At 40.4% G+C, this 21,429-nt stretch overlaps 1 protein-coding gene across 3 annotated transcripts in view; it reads right to left on the bottom strand.

The window, feature by feature from the left end:
* Positions 1 to 19,503, bottom strand: part of LOC103175059 (fatty acyl CoA reductase 1) — a 30,615-nt gene extending 11,112 nt beyond the window's left edge. The window contains exons 1-9 of one of the 3 annotated variants that reach the window (XM_007887807.2): positions 19,401 to 19,503; positions 10,539 to 10,792; positions 7,024 to 7,199; positions 6,204 to 6,383; positions 5,377 to 5,554; positions 4,664 to 4,708; positions 4,062 to 4,180; positions 3,585 to 3,652; positions 1,402 to 1,573 (exon numbers count right to left, since the gene is read on the bottom strand). In XM_007887807.2, coding sequence (XP_007885998.1) covers positions 1,402 to 1,573; positions 3,585 to 3,652; positions 4,062 to 4,180; positions 4,664 to 4,708; positions 5,377 to 5,554; positions 6,204 to 6,383; positions 7,024 to 7,199; positions 10,539 to 10,727 — 1,127 coding nt within the window. In that variant the 5' untranslated portion in view covers positions 10,728 to 10,792; positions 19,401 to 19,503. Of the gene's footprint in view, positions 1 to 1,401; positions 1,574 to 3,584; positions 3,653 to 4,052; positions 4,181 to 4,663; positions 4,709 to 5,376; positions 5,555 to 6,203; positions 6,384 to 7,023; positions 7,200 to 7,885; positions 7,970 to 10,538; positions 10,793 to 19,400 lie in introns of those variants that run through there. The other 2 variants (XM_042345458.1, XM_042345459.1) reach the window with 2 other exon arrangements.
* Between the last annotated feature and the right edge of the window lie 1,926 nt (positions 19,504 to 21,429).

The raw sequence follows: 21,429 nt of genomic DNA on the forward strand, positions 1-21,429 counted from the left end.
TCTCAATGTAGTTACAATGCACATCATCCCCATCTGAGAAATCAGGCAGGAGAATTTGCTCCTGAACTTCTAACTCCACGTTCCATCCAGCTGGCTCTCCAAGTTTCCCTTCCTCTGGGAAAGCACTGCTCAGTGTGACAATGTTAGAAACTGCAGTCACAAATTCACACCCTATCACTCTTTGAACTGTATATTGGAATTTCACTGCACTCTTCTAGAAATTTCAACCTGAATATTTCAAATTAAATTTGACAACGTGCAGATTTTGTTATCAATGCTAACCATTACTTCCAAGACAAATATAAGTTAAACATTAAATTCATGCTATAAAAGCCTGTGCCTGTCAACTGCCAAACACTGCTAACACAACTGTTCTTCTCAGCTATGGTATCCTTACCGGGGTTTGTGACCAGTCAGCCTGAGTAACGCATCACAAAACAATGCAGGTATTGTATGACTGACAGCAATCCAATACCGATGCAAAATAGGGTTGGAACGAAGATTTACATTTGGGCGTCTGAATGCCTGTTCTAATGGATTCATCTTGAAGAATACATTTATATGATACTCTGCAGAGAAAATAAGTATTACTGTTGTTTTAATGAAGCTTATCATATACTACTGGGATAATGAAGAGGTAAGGTGAAACCTCTGGCTCCAAATACTATTTAAAAAAAGTCACAAAACACTCCTTTGAATCATTTTATCTACAAATAAGTTTCAAAGTGCACATTTTCCAACAGCTTTTTCACTACATTAAGGGCAACCATTTGTCACCAGATATTATATTACTTGCTCTGCTTAAATACAATCAGAATCAGAAGTGATTTCGTAAAACTAATTTACTAGCAATCAGAATAGTGCTGTGCTTTCTGATTAAGGCCATCTACATTTGAATTTAAAAGCAAACTCAGTAATTTCCAAGACCTTTCACTAGCTGTGCATTGTCAAACTGGCAACAGTTACTAGTAAGTGAAATGCACGCAAACCAGTGTTTTCATTTACGTGCAGGAATTTGTGTTAGAAATGACAATTGGGAGTGTTTTGTGCATTAAGTTACAAGCTGTTTAAAGCCTGGAGACCTATTTTAATATTGCTATTGTAACAATTTACACATAAAAGCCCTCAATATTTCTAGGTTCCAAGGATTTTCATTAGTATCTTGCAAGCAAGTTATAGGCCATTCCTCTGTAGAATATAGAATATAAATGATTGGATCCTTCTAACATACTTTTCGTTGCTAAAGTTTGACAACCTAATGTTTAGCACCTTTGTGCCTCGACTGTTCGATGGAGACTATTGCTCAAGATTGCTGAAGTATGAAAATGATGGTTGACCTCTGAAAGATGAATATTGGGGTTTGTTAGGATACGAGTTCAGTGTAAAGCTAGCCACCATTACCTTGGTTTTCTTCCAGTAAGCCTGAGGTAGACATCATACAGGAATGCTGGGGCCTTGTGGCTTACAGCAATCCAGTACTGATAGATCAAGTGATTGGAGGTTAGATTTACATTGGGCCGTCTGAAGGCCTGTTCGAGAGGATTCCTCTTGAAAGTGGATATTACATGGTACTCTGAGGAAGAAAAGTTGCATGACAGTATAATGACTTGCTTTTTCTCAAACCCTTTTACGAGGACAGCCAGGATTAGGGCTGCTAAGGAAGCATGAATTGATTAGATAAATTTGACTGAAATTAACTACTCCTTTTACATTGTGAACCAACAATATTATCAAAGCCAGGTTGTGACCTGATAGTATTGCAATATAATCATATGTGATCTCAAAAACAGTTACCTGTATTGCAGAAAATGTTCAACCATTAAAAACATGACCAGGAAAATATTTTAGTTTGTAATTGTATTGGGTTTTGCCCGGAACAATACTTTATTAGTTTGATTTGCATTCAGCTGAAGCAAGAAAAAACAAAGCTTATGTATCCACAAGATTATTGCATGCCATTTCTTTTTTTAATAACTTGCCTTACCAAAGACATCAGCCAAAGTATGTGCTGTAAGTTTAGCAGCCCTAGTGACACAGGAAATGAAGCAAGATAATTTTCACCAACTACACCCCAAAATAAGAAATCACAAGACTTTTAACATGTAACTCAGCTGCAGTGTGACTGAATAAAATGCATCAAGCTGTAACATAGCATCATACACAGACAATTGAGAGGTACTGAAAAGGTGTGTCTGTCTCTAGAATCAATATAAGCCACTTTGTTTATAAACAGTTGCAGAATAAAGTATTCTATGCTATATTTGGTATCTTTAGGAATCCCAGTTGGCAATTGGTCATGAAAATAGCTCTGCCAGGTTTTGAAAATGTGACAAAAGAAAGGGAAACACAGACAGAAAAAAATGGTGAAATTCAAGTATTAAAAGTCATAAACCAAAATTTCTGTGCTGTGTTATATCTGGACATACATTTGCATTCTCTATAGAAAATACTGAATTGTCCCCATTGATGAACTCCACCCCCTTTGCCTCAGTACAACAAGTCCTGTCAGAAGATGCATTCTAGCTTCCAATTCCATTTCACAAGATTTTTGTTCTATCATGCATCACTACTGAAGTCTTCAAAACTGGGGAAAAAAAGACTTGATAAACTTAATACCACCAAGAACATTCCTTTAAATATGTAAGTTTTAAAAACAGATGCTATAATCGTTCAAGTAGAATCTGTTGAGTGCTAGATCATCCCGAAATCATATTCTGCAACTGTGCATTTTAAAAACCATGACACGTTTCTAATTTGGTGTTGGTGGAGTATTTTTATATCACTTAGACCTGCTGCTAAAGTTTGATGCATTCTGAATATTCTGAGTAAACATATTGCAGTAGTACATACACATCAATGACCATCTTCACAAGGTCCAATCATTATTGTAATAGGACTTGGAAAGGTTTTTTGACTTTGAATTAAAATATTTTTTGAACAGCAGCATGGCAAGATCACACAAACACATAGTAAAAAAATTAAGAGAGTTTCACGTGGACAGAGGCCAAAGAGAAATCATTGTAAGGGAAGCTTCATTTTATATTGCATTTTGTGCCAGTATTAGCGAAAAAAAAAGCTAATCAGTCACCCCTATTCAGTAGGAATTTCTTTCCAAACTTTGTACTTATTTCCTCGGGAATTGGTCTGGCTTAAATAGTCTGCTCTGCTCACTATTTTATTAAGTCATGCATTGAAATAAGAGTGCTCTCCCCCTCCCACCTCATTATATCCATAATATTCTAGTGGTGGCTTTCTTTTCTGTACAAGGTGCTTTGGGCTAACTGATAAAACTGGATTAAATCTTTGCAATATGTACAAACTAAATGGAATACGTCATGCAAGAAAAACATGCATTGGAATTGTAACATTTGTGTAAAAATGTTTTGAGAATTTTCTGCTTGCTTCATTTCAGTTGTAGAATTTCGAAAGATTCAGACACAGGAGTCGAGTTTCTGAATCAATTACTACATTTTGCTATGCTATAATCACTTAGCAGTAAGCTTCAGAAAATTTAGCTACAGATATCCTAACACTTAATGCATAAATTGTAAGAAAAGTATCCTTAAATAATTTTATTTTCATACCAACTTCACCCCAATGGAAAGGATTGGTGCCACCTGTAGTACAGTTGTATACTAAGATGTTTCTTGGTCTGAAAAATAAAATGAATATCACACATGGCGTTTTAAGGCACTGATGGACTTACCTCTAACATTTAAACAGATTTCCACTTGGAATTTTAAGTATTTTTCATTTTTTTTTAGCAATTACCAACATTAGGATATACACGAGGGAGAAAGGAACAGAAGGGTTTGGGGATGGTGTAAAGAGTGTGTGAAAACTCATGTGAAGTATAAACACTGGCACAGACTCGTTGGGGATATGGAGTTGGACTAGTTGGACAATCTAGAGATATCTAGATAGTTGCTTCTGCAATTTTGTTAATCAGCAGTACTTTTAGACTATGCTCAATTTATTGGAGAATTGTTCAGCAGTTCGATTAAATTCTTTAAAACTGCACTGGCCAATTATTTCATTGAAAAAGGAGTCACCTGCTGTACCTATGAACGCCAGAATACCAGGCTGCTGCCAGGATCATGTTTATGACCACATCGACTGGAATCAGATCTGCCACTGCACTGTTAGAAGCCCTCATTGTGCGAAGAATTCCTTTCCCAGCCTGCAAGTCAACAAAATTACACAGAAACAAGAGTCAATGTAAAATTAATTTTCTATCAATCACAATATACTTGATATTTTCTTGGATTACAATTCACCCATAATCAAAGGCAACGCGATTATCAACATTTTTTTACTCTCTAATAATGCAGCAATTTATAACAAAATTGTGTTACATTTTTGGAATGTTAATATCTCAAAATCTGCAGAATTTTAAGAGCTTTACAAATTTAGTCCCATAGATGGAAGTCAAGATTTTAGAATGTTATCAAAAGCTATTACAAAGAAAACCATTCAAGTCATGTTGTATATTAAATGGTCAAATGAATCTATATCACATATTGCTAACAATTTGTGCATTAGGTCATCAGTACAAGTCCAGCACATTCTTGAGATCTATAATGTAGCAGAGTTTGAAATGGATAGTTCTTTTTATGTAATGGATTTGATATCCCAGTAGCAGGTGTAATCCAATAGTACTTACAGCAATGAAGAGCCCACTGGGTCCATGAAAATTATCAATCCAGCCCTGTTTTGACGACAGCAGGAAGAAAGGAAACAGAATCAGGAGTGGATGCAATAGGGTGATTAGCTCCTTCAATGTTAACTTTTCCCCAAATACATTCATTATTGCTGACCAACCAGGAAGAGAGAAGAGAGAAAGGTCACAGCTTGTAACCTGATGAACGTGGCCTTTGGGTTTGGGTACAATGCAATAAACTGAGAAACCAGAGAATACACGATTAAATTCCTGTATTTGAATAAAGTTTTCCAGTTATACTGCATGATTGGCATTGGGACACTTCTTTTCAGCACAGATGGCAAAAGGGCAGCTTTCCAACCTATGGTTCACTATACCCAGACCCAAAGGCCATGTTCATCAGGTTACAAGCTGTGATCTAATTTGGAGGAGATGGAGGGAGGGAGGGAGGGAGGAAGGGAGGGAGCGAGGGAGGGAGCGAGGGAGGAAGAGAGAGAGAGAGAGAGAGAAAGAAAGTGGAAGAGAGGTAAGATTAAAAAAAAGGATTTGATATTTTCATAGCAGCAAAGACTGAGAACTGAACAAGAGAGCATCTCCGAACAAGCCAAACCATTCTGACAAGAGGGTTTAGCACATTTGGCTGCTGTGTATCCAACTGCATAAACCAGAACCATGATTTCTGTGGGAGCTTAAACTTTAATTTACTGTTTACTTACAGGAAATGGTTCTTTCCAACTCGCTCCCACAATAGAAGGTCTGATAATTGCAACGTTGAGGTTTCCACATTCTTGCTGTACAACATATTCAGCCATGGCTTTAGTATAGGTGTAAGTGTTCGGACGCTCTCCAATTAATTTCCTCGTAATGTCTTGAATTAGACCATCATCCATCCATCTGTGAAAATTCAGTTTTTAAATAGGTTTCCTAACTAACTTGTCATCAAGTAGAGAGAAAAGTACACATTGAGAAATGGTTACATCAGCTATTCAACCCACTGAAATAAATCGTTGTAAAGTTTTCAAAAAACATAAGAATCTATACAAATCGTACTTTTGACGCTCAATTTGTACGGCTCACTTAGAAAACTTATATTTCCCGATCCCACCAATCTCCCCGAGAGCTAAGGAGTGCTTTGTGGTTGCAAAACTAAGAACATGCATCACAAAGCTCCACTAATCAACAAAGTTCATAATGTTATTTAAGATCCAATTGATAGCTCTCTACTTACACTGCAGCAGAGCAGTGAAAATCATTATTGTGGTCTTGCCATTCAGGCCACAATGTGAATCCTTTGCCTCGAGGAGGAATTCAGTGCTTTCCACAGTATTTCAAAACATTTAAATATTTTTTACAGCGAATCATACGGTGAAAGACATGAAATAACTAGTTCTTGGATAAAATTCATTTTGATCGATAATTGGACAGAAAGGGGAAGTTATAAAGTCTGAATATCATAATTTGCAATAACAGAAAGTTAATGTGTTCCAAAGAAATCTGTTTTTGGTTTATAAAAAAAGGTAAAGGAAAGAGACGGTAAACATACTCCAGAGCTTCAATCAACTTTTTAGGTTCAACTGGAGGTGGATAAACAACCTCCTCAATATGCTTGCGATTGCAGTTGGCATACGCAGTGGAAACATGAATGAAGACCTCAAGCTTCTTCATCAGCTGTGCAAAAGCAAGGAGCTGGCGGGTAGCCCCCACATTTAACTGCATCGCATCTCTGTAATGGAAGAATAGCAAAATTAGTCACTCCTTGGGATTTAATGCTCCATTGCATTAATAGAGCACTTACAGAAAAAAAAAGGAGCTTCAATAGACAGCAGGTCCTTGTCATAAGCGTTGGTGCTGATAAGAAAACACATGCAGATACACTTACACGCATCAATAATCTTAGTATTAAAACAACAGCAAAAAATAAACTTTGTAACAAAGTGCTTGCGACTCTGATATTTGGTTGGTCTGACAGTGGATAGGTTTAGCTAGACATCAAATTGCCATAAATCTGAGATTTTATTGTTACATTGTTAGAACATTAAAAAGCGTCTCCTTCAAAAAAAATTCTTACTTGTATTGACCAGATTATCAAATACACTATTACAAAACGCCATCAAATACTAACTCAGAGTAGAAGTTACTGCATTTTTAAAAAATATTCCAGAAAGCACAAAAGTTTGCTTTGAAGTAATTCATCAATTTAAATGTATTAATGAAAATGAAATGGAATTTTTGGATTTATTCCACAATACTGATAACCTTCAAAGATTTACATTAGATGTTATGACATTCTTAGTTAAGCAGAGTGCCGATGCTATGTCAAATAGTGTCTACTTTTACATGGAACAGTAAATGGAAATACTTACTTCAAAGTTTCATTAAACCTAACGGTTGCAGCACAATGAAAGACTATGTTAATGCAGGATGTCAGAAGTTCTCTATCTTCTTGGCTAAGGCCAAGCTCTGGCTGGGTCAGTTCACTGCTCACTGCTACAATCTTTTCCTTGAAATCTGGCTGTTCAACACGGAGTCTGTCAAAAAGCTGCACAGAAGAAGAAAAAAATCGAAGAGCAACATCAGATGTTAACCATTAACTGAAGAAATAAATGCTACAACCGCACCAATTTTATAACTGAATGCAATTGAATTATAGAGCACATATCAATAATGCAACTCAATACCGTGATTTTTCCTCACAATTTAAGTAGCAGAGTTTGGCAATTTATCATTCTGAATGAATAAAAGCTTGAGAAATGCACTTGTGTTTCTTCCAAAGATATCAACAGTCTTGCCAGTTTATTGAAGGCTCAAAACAATTTACTCAAGATCAAAGCTTAGCTCCATTAGGGAAATACAGTAATACCTTCCAATGGCTTTACCTCTAATTAAATCTGCCCTCAGCGCTTCCAATCATGAATCTAAACAATGTCCAGAGCAGATTATTTATAAAGTTAATTTAGAGATGGTGAAGCTTCCATTTAGAATGCAACAAGTTCATTCACGTTAAAATCTCATGCCTGAATTAGTTTGGAAATCAATATTACATTGTTATTGCTTAAGAAACAAGACATTTACTGAAAATCTTCAGTTCTGGGTCATTTTGAAGGAAAATTCATAGGAAAATTGTCTAACTGCATCCAAATCTAAATGGAAACTTAGCAGGAAAGTTGCTTGTTGATCTGAGCACAGGGTCACTAGGATCAGGGGACAAACGAAACAAAATCTCACCTGGGAAAAGTGAGAAAAAGGAAGGACAGAACACATCAATGACCATCATGAAGGGGGCAGTACATGATTCCATCATCCCACCTCCCTCCCATCTGATGAAGAATGCGAGATGATCCTTCTTAAGAGAAGGAAAGGGAAATGGATTTTGTTTAGGCGAGGGTGGAAGAGGATGGAAAGAGAAAAGAAATGTTAAGAAACTTGACCGTTGAAAGTTTTTGATCTCAAGCTACAATTATCAGAAACAAGATTCTGCAACAATGTTATCAATATTTTAATAAGATTTTGAAAATATATTTGGGTATCTATCACAATTATTGATGTGAACAAGATTATTTCAATACTCTAAGTTTTTTTTGATATATAACAGCTGGGATCTACAAGAAAGAGTCGAACTCTAACTAGAAATGCTTATAGATGTAATATGCCGCATATGTGGCATATGTAATATGTACTCATATGTAATATGAGTATAGATTTTAATATTACATATGACTCAAAAGAGAAAGTATGAAATCATGTATAGAGAAAGCAGTGTATAGCTGGATTCAAGCTGTGTGAATATGGTGATGAATAGATGGACTCAGCAGCCACAGAACAAATGGAAGCAAAACTGCACAAGAACCAAATCAAATTAATGTGTTGGTTAGGGCTGTACCATCAGACCAACAGCCAATTAAATGTAATTAAACGACGAGCATTTACCCACTCATGTTACTAGGTTAAGTTGCCAATTATAACTTACTATAATAAAAACATGAACAATTTAACAGTTTGATTCGGCAATAGACAGATTCTTCTGTGATTTCTATATAAGAGTCCTGACAGCAGTTATTTGTGAATTAAATGACATTAGGCGAGTCATTTCCTCCATTCCTATATTCAGTATGTTTCACATTAGAATACTACATGAACCTGTATTTGACAAAATACAGTTGCAAGTAGTTTTGTACTGATGAAACTTCATAATGTTTTCCATACTTACACCCTGCAGGTCACGATTAATGCATTTTTACCTAAGAATCTGGCCTACATTTGGTCATACACCTTTGGTCTTCATCTGGTCATTTTTCAGCTTACAGGATCTTAAATCTCCTGTGCCTAAAAAGCACAACAATTGTGCTCGAGTAACAAGGCTCTTCTGTGCACGTATACACCTGCAACAAAGTCTACTCCCAGTCTTTAAATTGTGAAAAAAAATCATGTCCTTTTCTAGAAGTGGCAAAATGGCTACAAATAATACGTCAATCTGATCACAGTGAACTGCTAAGTGTCTGGAAAAATTCCAGATGTCACTCATATTTCAGGTAACTCCTTAACCGATTCTGCTCCTATTAGTATAATCTGGATGGTACTGAACCAAGAAATCATTGCAATATAATATTACTGCAATAGTTTTAGCCATTGCAAATGGAGGCATCAATACATCAATAACATAATCCTTTTTTCTAAAAGGAAATGCCCACTGAGATAAGATCAGTGTGCTTACTTGGAAATGCCACATTATTCAGAGCTATGATCTTGAAATAAGCATCCTGAAAGATGACATGCAAACCTGACCACAGCAGAAGAGAGGCCATTCTCCTAACACACTGCTGCATTATAAATATCATTGCTTCTGAAGAAAATTCTGAAGTTTATTTCTGGTTTGTATTAAAAAAAAGGACCAGATAAAAAAAACAGTAGGCCTGTGAGCCACACCAATTCATCCACCAGTTTTCAGTAACCTTCTGAAGGCACAACGCAAGGCACAATAATCAGAACAGTTGAATGGCATCATGTTATTTTTCTGGCGACCGCTGCATATTTACATCGGGTAGTTCAGGAAGTTTCTGATTATTAATTGTGCAGAGACGTATTCCTTTTTCACAGGAAAATAACAAATGTGATTGAAACACCTTACTTACACACTTCTGATGAGCATAACAGTGGGGTATATAACTGAATGCTGAAAAAAAATGCATGTTTAAAACTAACAATTGCTAAACTTTTGACACTGCATTCACTGTGGCTCAGAAATGGAAATTCTTACATTCAAACTACTCAGCACTACTAAGAGTTAAAATGCTACTCCTTATAGAGCCTCATAAATCAAACCCGCATTAAATAATAATAAATAATACTCGCAATTGATATAGATTTGAGGCATCTCAAAGCGCTTCACAGAATATACTGTCAGCGCCTTGGGACGTCCTCCTGACGTGAAAGGCGCTTTATAAATGGAATCTTGTTGTTGTTGTTGTTGTTGTTGTAAAGTGAATTGACTACATATTGTGGCCCAATTAAACATTGTGTCATACCAGAACTTGCATATTGCAAAAGTAATATCGGAATAAAGTAGTAACAGAGCTCACAGCAGGGGGGAAACTACTTTCGAAATCCACACACTCGCAACTATTACCAAATTCATAATTCCTGCAATCAATATCAATTTTACCTATAACCATTATTTGTGCAACTTTCTCGACCACAAAATGCTATACTATTCTCCCTGATACTGATATAGCATCTGCAATGGAAAATCAATAGTTTTGTCTTAATATTTAGAAGCAAAACTCAAAGGGAATTACAAAATATAGTTATACAACCTCTTAAATATTTGAAAATTTCACTTCCTTCAATAGATCTTTTTAAATTTCCATTGTATGTTATTTACCTTACAGTTTAGCATCTCTTCAACTCGCTCTCGAGGCTCCTGGCCTGACTTGGGCCTCACTAAAATATACGTGGTCTTTACTCCAGGACAAGAACGCAGCAACTTTTCAAGTAGCACCTTTCCCATAAAGCCTGTGGCTCCAGTGATGAGAACATTCTTGCCTAGGTAGAATTCTGGAATTGAAACCATGTTGTCCTTCAAACACGGGCAGGATTTCAACAGTTTCTTGAAATAACAGAGAAATCAATACCAGCCTGGAAAAAAACAGAAAATAAAAACACTCAGAAATTACAATATTTATCCATAATTGAAAACAGTACTTGCCACATTATGGATTATTTGATGGGATCTTCCATTAAATATTACAGCCTATAGGTGCTCAATTCATTTTAGATATTTTATACTGAAATTCTCCACCAGTCCACTTTCATTCTCTACTAAAATTACTACATTTACAATAGCAAGTTCACTGCATCCATCAAAGGTGTCGCTCATTATTGCCTGGGAAACTGGGTAAACATCAGGATTACTGAAGCACTTGATTTCAATGCACTGACAGATGGCAGAAAGGTAAAATGTTGCTACTCTACCAACAATGACTGATTGAGAGTTCTCTTTGGTTGCGTTGTCATTACTGAATTTTTTACAGTGTACTGTAATTATTAATTTCTTCATTGCTGCCTAAACCAGTATTTTATCCACCACACCCCACCTCCCCATAACAGATTTGTTATCCTGCTTTACCAAAAATGACTATGGTAAATTCTTGAAGCAGACAAATGTGAATGTTTTTCATTCCTGAATCACATACCTTGATCTTGAACAGGATTTAAAATGTAATTTTGGTGAAAACAATGAGTAGCTGAATCACTGAAGTGGGGAACATAGAACATGAAGTGGGGGACATCTGTGCTAATGTGTGTCTAAAGAGCTATTGCAAAATGCCACATGTAGTTTTGAAATGTCCATTGCAGAAGTCACTGCTTAGTATTTAGTCAGCAAATATTAACTGCGGCAATCCAGTCATTTTCACCGGCCTCTATAATTGCATGAGGGCAGCTTTTTTTAAAAAAAATGTGTTAGCAGGTGAACAGTTTTGAAATGCTTCCTCAGGTCCCTGAATTAGTGTAACTGCTGCCTGCTAAACTACTATGACTGAAACACAGTTTTAAAAAATCCTATTGTGGACATTGTGCACGTAAGATACAAATACAAGAACGATTATCTTGGGTCACTAAAATGATCCTGTTACGCAACATTGTCATAACCACAACTCTAAAGAATTAGGTTGATAAGTAAAGGCTGTATTAATCTTTCCAGAGCTCAGTAAACAAGTCAGACAATGTGCTAATGGCTGCAAAATGGTGCAAATAGATGCCTTGCATAGCTAGATATACGGTTCTGATCTGCTGATCCACGAAATTCGACTGAAAAAAAATCAATAGATGATACCTGCTGTGGAGCATGTAGATCAGTAAACTTTATAGTTTGTGCATACAGATGATATACTGGACAGCAATAGATAAGTAAACTGACAAGTCACTTCCTTTATTAGCTACAAATGTATTGTGGTCAAAAGAATATTAAAAAGTGCTGCAAATCTTCCAGCTGTCTTTTATTAGAAAGGGCAATTGTGTACTATTTTTAATCTCATCCTCTGCACATAGTACTGTACTCTTGGTAATCTAATGGTGTAACCATGCAGAGCAATGATTTTACTGTGAATAAACGGATCCTAAAGATTAACTGAAAATTATATATATATTTTTTTAAAAATTGCATGTCCTTCAAAACAGGCTTCGCTGAAAATCTCAAATACTGCATTGGCTCGTTTTCAATTCTGTTTCAAAACAAATTAAATGCTACAAAAAGTACCCCCAAATGATTTTAGCTTCCACATTTCGCCTGTACACTGTCCAGCGCCTTGGGACGTCCTCCCGACGTGAAAGGCGCTATACAAATGTAATCGTGTTGTTGTTGGGACACAAAAACTTCTTAAAATTACCAATCAAGTCAAACAAGCATGATCAACGTTAACAAATGTACATTTTAGCAATATTATGCACAATAATTCTAAAACCATTATACATTTTCTATATTATTGTCATCACAATTTCTTCCCCCAAAAGTCCCCTTAATTGCAGGCCTTTGTTCTTCTTTGGGATTTGGCCAGTACATTATGCAAGTGACTCAAAAAAGTGCAACTCAAAAATTACAAATAAAACCGTATTTGTTAAATACTGCCAACATGAACCACTAAAGCATCAGTATTCAATACCATCCCTTTCTGACCCTCATTGAAATAAATTACTGCATACAAAGCCGCTTGGAAATATTTAAAAATTTTGTTTTAATAAATTCCATGTAACAAATAAAAAATTCACAGTGAAGCCCAAACCATAGATCGGTCTCAATCAAAGGAGCATTGTTTCAAAAGAACTTCAGTAATGTCATGCCCACACTCTGCCCAAGTCTTCACAACCAGGACCCATTATTCTGTTAGGTATTTAATACGGTTTAACAGAAGGAAAATACAATATGCAATGGTACTTTGGAAAGGAATAGTGTTGGTAAAAAATGCTACAGGCAAGGCAAGTGATAATGAATTTAGTTTACAAGATACAGGTAAACACAAATTAAACAATATAGGTCTTCAAATTAAAAACTTTGAACTTGAAATGTAAGTCATAACTATGTTCGTGCCAATAATATACTTAGCACATCATCTGAACCATTTTCAATGGAACCATCTTCTACAGTACAAACAGAACTTTCAATTCACTTTCAATTTCAATTCAACAGAACTAATAAAATTAGACTGCAATATTCCTTAGAAGTTGTATTTAAAAAAACTCCAGTAACAGTATATTAACTCTCAAAATAATTTAAGTAGATCATGGTGTTCCAAATAGCAATATCTGGGATATTCTGCCTTTTTATAGCAGCCACCCAGGAATTAAACAAAAAATCAAATCTTTTCTTAAAATCCAACTTTGCAAGATGCACACCCAACGTTATTGAACATTACACGTACAACAGCACAAGTACAAAACAAAGTCACTGAAACTGTGGAACACTCTTCCCCTATCCCTCTGCCTTGTCCTTTCCTTCCCACCCGCATGTTGCGTCTGAAGACCTTTTTAAGGTCACCTCTCCCCGGAATGGCAGTGTGCTCTGCCACTCTCAAGCGCTCTGGGATGTTACCCTGTGTGAGGGGCGCTATATAAATGTAATATGTTGCTGTTGAATCTCAGATTATTAGTCAAATCGAATTTTCAGCACTTAATGACAATCAAACAAATATTGTATTCCAAGAATATTCAAAGGCAATGAATGGGCATAAAATAAAACTTCAGTGCAGTAGTAGGTGTTATTTTTAAGTTAAAAATGTTGATGCATAATTGCATTGCAACCTCCTTTGGAGACAAACTGGCTTATTACCCATTTCCAAAAGCATCTTCTAGGTTTTGATCAAGGCCGATTAGTGGCATCGCCAATATTTTGAACATTTTTTTGAAAATTATTATCTACAGAAGTCTTTAGAAAATACACATTTGGTTTGTTATGACTGCTCCAGGTCTCAAAGGCTACATGCAGTGCAGATCCAGGCATGCGTATCCTCATCATATTTCAAACACCTACAATCACTCATATCCGCAGCCATGTTTTTTTAAACTAATTAGCTATCTATATATATTTTCTGCATAAGAATCATAGGTATAAAATAATCGAGTTTTGCATATTTATGTCTCTGAAACTTAAGTCAAATCAGATAATGCAGTTCCAAAAGGTACATACAATAGAAAATTACATTTGTATAGTGCCTTTCACGTCGAGAGGACGTCCCAAAGTGCTGTACAATATAACCAATACAGCTAAAACAACCTTGAATTGTCATTTGAAATCTCCATAAAATATCAGAAACTAATTACCAAGATTATATTTAATTCAGATAAAATGTTTCTGTGTGAAATTCCAGCAACTCCTAGTTCAAATGGATTCCCTGGAGTCTTTTTAAACCAGCTAAAATTTTATCTATACACTGCTAAACTGTAGCACTTCAACAAACCAATCTGATATTTTCACTTTGCCCCACTTGAGCTCTACTCTTTTGCGTCAGATTTTGTCAAATATTTTACACTGGCCTTTATCTCAGTTAAAACAAAATTTAGTCAATTTAGGTATGAATGTACTCTGCAATCTGCCTCAAAATAGGGAAAATCAGGTCTAAAAATATTCCGCACAATTAGAATATCATACATCAGCTACCGATCAATCAGTTTCACCAGCAATAATTAAATCAAAAATATGCTTCAGATTCTTTTTAAAAATGCACCCAGGAATGGATGAAAAAAAAGACAAGAATGGTCACAACGATTACTAAAGGAAGGACAACAGAATAGAGATTACTGCACAGTGTAGCCTGAAAGCACTTCCTCATTTAAAAATGAATTTGAGGAAGCTATGTGATTTATGGTATCTCTTCACTTCTGGGACTTGTGTCTGAATCTACCTTAAACCAATAGAAAAAAGTCTACTCTCTGGAATCTTAGATTAAATTGCTCTAGCTCTATGAACACAGTTCCAAGTCAGCACAAGCACAGAGCTATTCAGTATTTGGCAATTTCACTGGATGAGGACATAAGATAGCTGGTGTGACAAATGGAAAACTCACATTGGTTTACTGAAGGGTTCCTCTTACACTGGGCAAGTTGAAAGGAGCTTTACTCTCCATTAATTGTACTAGGATGATCTGTATATGCCAAATACTATCCAAACAACCGCGAGCTCCACCATAAATTTTCCCTTAGGTTATGAAGCTGACTACAAACGTATAAACATACAATCCTTTTACTTCTATAACCGGGTGAGAATCAGGCCAATAGTAAACAACGATATTCCTAAACTGCAATCAATTTCACTTTCAACATTCACTGGAAAATGACTTCTGAAAAGGTCCTCGGAATGTCTATCAAAAAACATGACAAGGTGAGGAAGGAAAGGAGGGTCAGTGGTTGAAACTTTTATGTAAAATAAAATAGAACCGTGGGACTAAAGGAACAATAGGTCAAACAAAACCAAAGTATTTAATATTGTGCTCTGTAGCTTCGGGTCAATATTATAGTAATAAAGCAATCCATATATATATACGAGTGTATGGATGTGCGTGTATTCTGCATTATAGCAGGAGTTGGCTGAGAAATTTCCTGATATCTGTCTAGCAGCACAAGTGTTAATAAATTAATTTCCTACAATGCTTCCCAATTGCTGGGAAGTGAGTAGAAGTGGGTTGCTATGCTACTACACCAGGAATAGGTGCTCGATAGTAACACTTTAAAGACTAGGGAATACTGGAGCTATTTATCCAACTATTAGAAACTTACTGTTAATAAGAGTGATGTATACAATATCCATTGCCCGGGGGGGGGAGGGGGGGGAGGGGGGAGGGGAATGGTGGGCTGTCATCGCAGTGGGAGTGGTAGGAGGGGCTGTCACCACAGTATGGGGGGAGGGGAAGCTGTCATCTCAATACGATTTGATTAGTGCCTTATCACATCTTCAAAACATCTGAAAGCGCTTCACAGGATATAATAATAATCCGTGCATTTGATATAGCGCCTTATCACATCTTCAGAGATTCAGAGATTCAGAGATTCAGAGATAGATAGATAGATAGATAGATAGATAGATAGATAGATAGATAGATAGATAGATAAAGATAGATAAGATAGATAGATAGATAGATAGATAGATAGAATAGATAGATAGATAGATAGATAGATAGATAGATAGATAGATAGATAGATAGATAGATAGATAGATAGATAGATAGATAGATAGATAGATAGATAGATAATAGATAGATAGATAGATAGATAGATAGATAGATATAGATAGATAGATAGATAGATAGATAGAATAGATAGATAGATAGATAGATAGATAGATAGATAGATAGATAGATAGATAGATAGATAGATAAAAGATAGATAGATAGGATAGATAGATAGATAGATAGATTAGATAGATAGATAGATAGATAGATAGATAGATAGATAGATAGATAGATTAGATAGATAGATAGATAGATAGATAGATAGATAGATAGATAGATAGATAGATTAGATAGATAGATAGATAGATAGATAGATAGATAGATAGATAGAATAGATAATAGATAGATAGATAGATAGAAAATAGATAGATAGATAGATAAAGATAGATAGATAGATAGATAGATAGAAATAGATAGATAGATAGATAGATAGATAGATAGATAGATAGATAGATAGATAGATAGATAGGCCGAATGGCCTACTCCTGCTCCTAATTCCTGTGTTCCTATGTCTCAAAGCGCTTCACAGAATGTACTGTAAAGTGAATCAACTGTACATTTTATGGGCGAAACGAGGCAGCAAATTGTGCACAGCAGTGTGGTGGATTGAGTGATCAAATTATTATTAATTAATAATAATTATTATCATTAAATATTATTTATGATCTCACAGGATTGGGGAAGATTCTTAAATACCAAAGCAGGTTTTGCACGCTGTGTCACAGTTTGAGTGGGGGGGCGGCGCGGGGTGGGGGGGGGGGTGGGTGGGAATGTCATAGTGTGTGTGTGTGGGTGCAGGGATGTCACAGTGGGGAGGAGGGGGGAGGGGGGAACGTCAATGTGTGTGGGGCGGCATGTCAGTGTGTGTGAGGGGGGGCATGTCAGTGTGTGTGGGGGATGTCAGTGTGTGGGGGGGGTGTCAGTGTGTGAGGGGGGTGTCAGTGTGTGAGGGGGATGTCAGTGTGTGGGGGGGATGTCAGTGTGTGGGGGGGAATGTCAGTGTGTGGGGGGGATGTCAGTGTGTGTGGGGGGGGGGATGTCAGTGTGTGTGAGGGGGGGGATGTCAGTGTGTGTGTGGGGGGGGGATGTCAGTGTGTGTGGGGGGGGGATGTCAGTGTGTAGGGGGGATGTCAGTGTGTGGGGGGGGATGTCAGTGTGTGGGGGGGGATGTCAGTGTGTGTGGGGGGGTGTCAGTGTGTGGGGGGGGTGTCAGTGTGTGGGGGGGGGGGGGGGGGTGTCAGTGTGGGGGGGTGTCAGTGTGTGGGGGGTGTCAGTGTGTGAGGGGGGTGTCAGTGTGTGTGGGGGGGGGAATGTCAGTGTGTGGGGGGGGATGTCAGTGTGGGGGGGGATGTCAGTGTGGGGGGGGATGTCAGTGTGTGGGGGGGATGTCAGTGTGTGGGGGGGATGTCAGTGTGTGGGGGGGGATGTCAGTGTGTGGGGGGATGTCAGTGTGTGGGGAATGTCAGTGTGTGGGGGGTGTCAGTGTGGGGGGGGGATGTCAGTGTGGGGGGATGTCAGTGTGGGGGGGATGTCAGTGTGTGGGGGTGTCAGTGGTGGGGGGATGTCAGTGGTGGGGGGGGATGTCAGTGTGTGGGGGGGATGTCAGTGTGTGTGGGGGGGGATGTCAGTGTGTGTGGGGGGGATGTCAGTGTGTGGGGGGGGATGTCAGTGTGTGGGGGGGGATGTCAGTGTGGGGGGGGATGTCAGTGTGGGGGGGATGTCAGTGTGTGTGGGGGGATGTCAGTGTGTGGGGGGGATGTCAGTGTGTGTGGGGGTGTGGGGGGGGATGTCAGTGTGTGGGGGGGGGATGTCAGTGTGTGGGGGTGTCGGGGGGGGATGTCAGTGTGTGTGGGGGGGGGGATGTCAGTGTGTGGGGGTGTCGGGGGGGGGATGTCAGTGTGTGGGGGGATGTCAGTGTGTGGGGGGGGGGATGTCAGTGTGTGGGGGGGATGTCAGTGTGGGGGGGGATGTCAGTGTGTGGGGGGGTGTCAGTGTGGTGGGGTCGGGGGGGATGTCAGTGTGTGGGGGGGGGATGTCAGTGTGTGGGGGGGGATGTCAGTGTGTGGGGGGGGATGTCAGTGTGTGGGGGGATGTCAGTGTGTGGGGGGATGTCAGTGTGTGGGGGGATGTCAGTGTGTGGGGGGGATGTCAGTGTGTGGGGGATGTCAGTGTGTGGGGGTGGGATGTCAGTGTGTGGGGGGGTGTCAGTGTGTGGGGGGATGTCAGTGTGTGGGGGGGATGTCAGTGTGTGGGGGGGGGATGTCAGTGTGTGGGGGGGGTGTCAGTGTGTGGGGGAGGGATGTCAGTGTGTGTGGGGGTGGGATGTCAGTGTGTGGGGGGGGATGTCAGTGTGTGGGGGAGTGTCGGTGGGGGGGGCATGTCAGTGTGTGTGGGGGGGATGTCAGTGTGTGGGGAATGTCAGTGTGTGGGGGTTGTCAGGTGTGGGGGGATGTCAGTGTGTGTGGGGGATGTCAGTGTGTGGGGGGGGATGTCAGTGTGTGTGGGGGGGGATGTCAGTGTGTGGGGGGGATGTCAGTGTGTGGGGGGGATGTCAGTGTGTGGGGGCGTGTCGGGGGGGGGGGCGCGGGCGGGTTCAAACCCCTCGTAGAAAGTACCAGAAAGTAACCCTCCCCCCCCGGGCGGGCGCCGCCGATCCGCCCAACCCCCGCCCCCGCCCCCACCCACCGCAGCCACATCTCCGAGGCGAGGCTCCCGTCCCCCCCCCACACCCCTCCCTCCCACATGGTACGTACGCGAACGAGGCCGCGGTCGGGCCCTGATTCGGTTGGCGTCGACGAGCGAGTGCGAGTGCGAGAGCGCGAGGTGTCGGCGCCGCGATTTCCTCTCCGCCTCACGCGCGGTCCTTAGGCCGCGCGCCGTGACTGTGGCTGTGAGTGACGGCGCCGCGCGCGCGCGCTCTCCCTCTCTCGCCCTCTCTCCCTCGCGGGGGTGAAGGAAGCCGTCGGCGGGGACTCTCTGAGGGGAGAGAGAGAGGGGGGAGTGGGGGGGACTGAGACGTGACCCACCTGCTCCCCCGCTTCTCCTCACACGTTCGCCGCTCCCGCTCCGGTCCCACCCGCTGCGCTCGAGCCGCACTCTCGCCCTCGCCCCGTCGCCGCTCTCCCGGTCCCAGTCGGAGCGCCCGCCGCTGCCGCCCGTATCGCGCCCTCCCATTGGAGGAATCCCGGGCGGTGAAATCCCTCCGCCAATCGAGTCCGCGCTCCTCCCGCAGCGGCGGCTCCGATTGGACGCCTCGGCGCGTCCATCTCCTCGCGCGGGCGGGCGGGCGGGCGTGTGGGGCGCGGCCCGAGCGTGAATAGTCCCCTCGTTTGCTATTGGGCAGTGCCGGTACCAGTCCGGTGACGACACCAGTATCGTGCAGTGGAGGCGGGGGCATGGGAGGGGGGGGGGTGGGGGGGTGTGGGGAGCAGGATGACCAATCACGCGAGAGCTGCCGCCTTTACCGGATCACCATTGGCTGAGTGGTCACGTCAATAAGCGGGTTGGGCGGGGAGATACGATTCCCGGCTGCTTATTGGGCGTTACGCCTGTCACTCAATTCTGACAGGCGTCAGAGCCATTCCCTTAAAGGTAACGTGGCGCAATATATATTGACGACAAAACGATCCTGAGACCATATAGAGTCCAGAGACTCCCACACAGCCACAGCCACAGGCTGGTGGCCAACCTGTATCTGCTCATCCCAACCCACACACGATCTCTGGACTGCAAATAAAAGCTGTCTTTGCATAATAATATATAGTAATAATTCTTACAGGATATACTGTAAAGTGTAGTGACTGTGTATTTTGTGGGCGAGACACGGCAGCCAACAGCCCACAGCGGAGTCCCACAAACAGTCGTGTATTGAGTGAGACCATCCGGAAGAAATTGCCTCCGGAAGGCACAAAGTAACCCTTCGCTATCCACTGGATAGAGCAATAAATAGGAAAAATCACCCACAAAATATACAGTCACTCCACTTTGCAGTATATCCTGTGAAGCACTTTGAGACGTCTCAATGATGTGATAAGGCGATATATCAAATGCAAGGATTATTATTTTTATTGTTGTTCAGAAGGACAGAACCCACCACGCTACATCTGTCACATACGTCTGTCACATCTGTCAGTTGGTCTGCAGTTAAGGGGTGATTGCACCCCTGTCCAGCCCAGCCACACTCTGATCTCCGACCGCTCGCCATTAACAGTGTTTCTTCTTGCTCGTGCTAAAATCCCCAAAGGAGCAAGGAGTCAAAAAGGATCTGAAAAGGGTTAAAAACTATAGGCCATCCTCAGCGCGTTGCCAATGACAGCACAGTGCAGTAGTAGTGTGTATTAACAACAAGATCAGTTGGTGTTACATCTTCTTTGTTGAGCAACATCTATGTGACACAGGATGTGTCCCAGCAAACACAATCTAAAAATATAACTATTAACCGAGATACAATCCAGATCACTTCCTGCTTTTTCTACTATTAGTTTACACTCGACAACAACTTTTAAAAGAGAAGTAGATAATTATTTGGGGAGGATAAGTTTGCAGGGCTATGGGGAGAGAGTGGGGGAGTGGGGTTGATTTGGAAGCTCTTTTCAAAGATCCGGCACAGACACAATGAACCGAATGGCCTCATTCTGTGCTGTATAATTCTCTGATTCTATGCTTAGTGCATGTTTTCAAGGAGGTAGGGCACATGTGCTCCAATGAGTGGTTTGGAACTTGCCAAGGGAGTTAGCCGAAAGAGACCTAGGAGTGCGAGGTGACTCATCAATCACCGCTGTTAAGCTCCAACAAAGAAACAGGATGCTGGGCTACATTGCCAAATCAGATGAGTTCAGATCTGCAAAACAATTAGAACTGAGGTCAGAAAGCATTTCTTCACTCTTGTGAAGGCTTGTGAGGATGTGAAATGCTTTGCCCCAGAGAGCTGCCAGAGGTGGAATCAATAATTATAATCCTTACATTTGGTACAACACCTTTCACATTGTGGGAGGAAGTCTGAAAGTGCTTACTGGATAAGGTATAAAGCGCAATGACAGTGTCTTTTATTAGGAT

Source organism: Callorhinchus milii, unplaced genomic scaffold (assembly GCF_018977255.1).
Source record: "Callorhinchus milii isolate IMCB2004 unplaced genomic scaffold, IMCB_Cmil_1.0 Scaffold50, whole genome shotgun sequence".
In the NCBI taxonomy this organism is placed as follows: Eukaryota; Metazoa; Chordata; class Chondrichthyes; order Chimaeriformes; family Callorhinchidae; genus Callorhinchus; species Callorhinchus milii.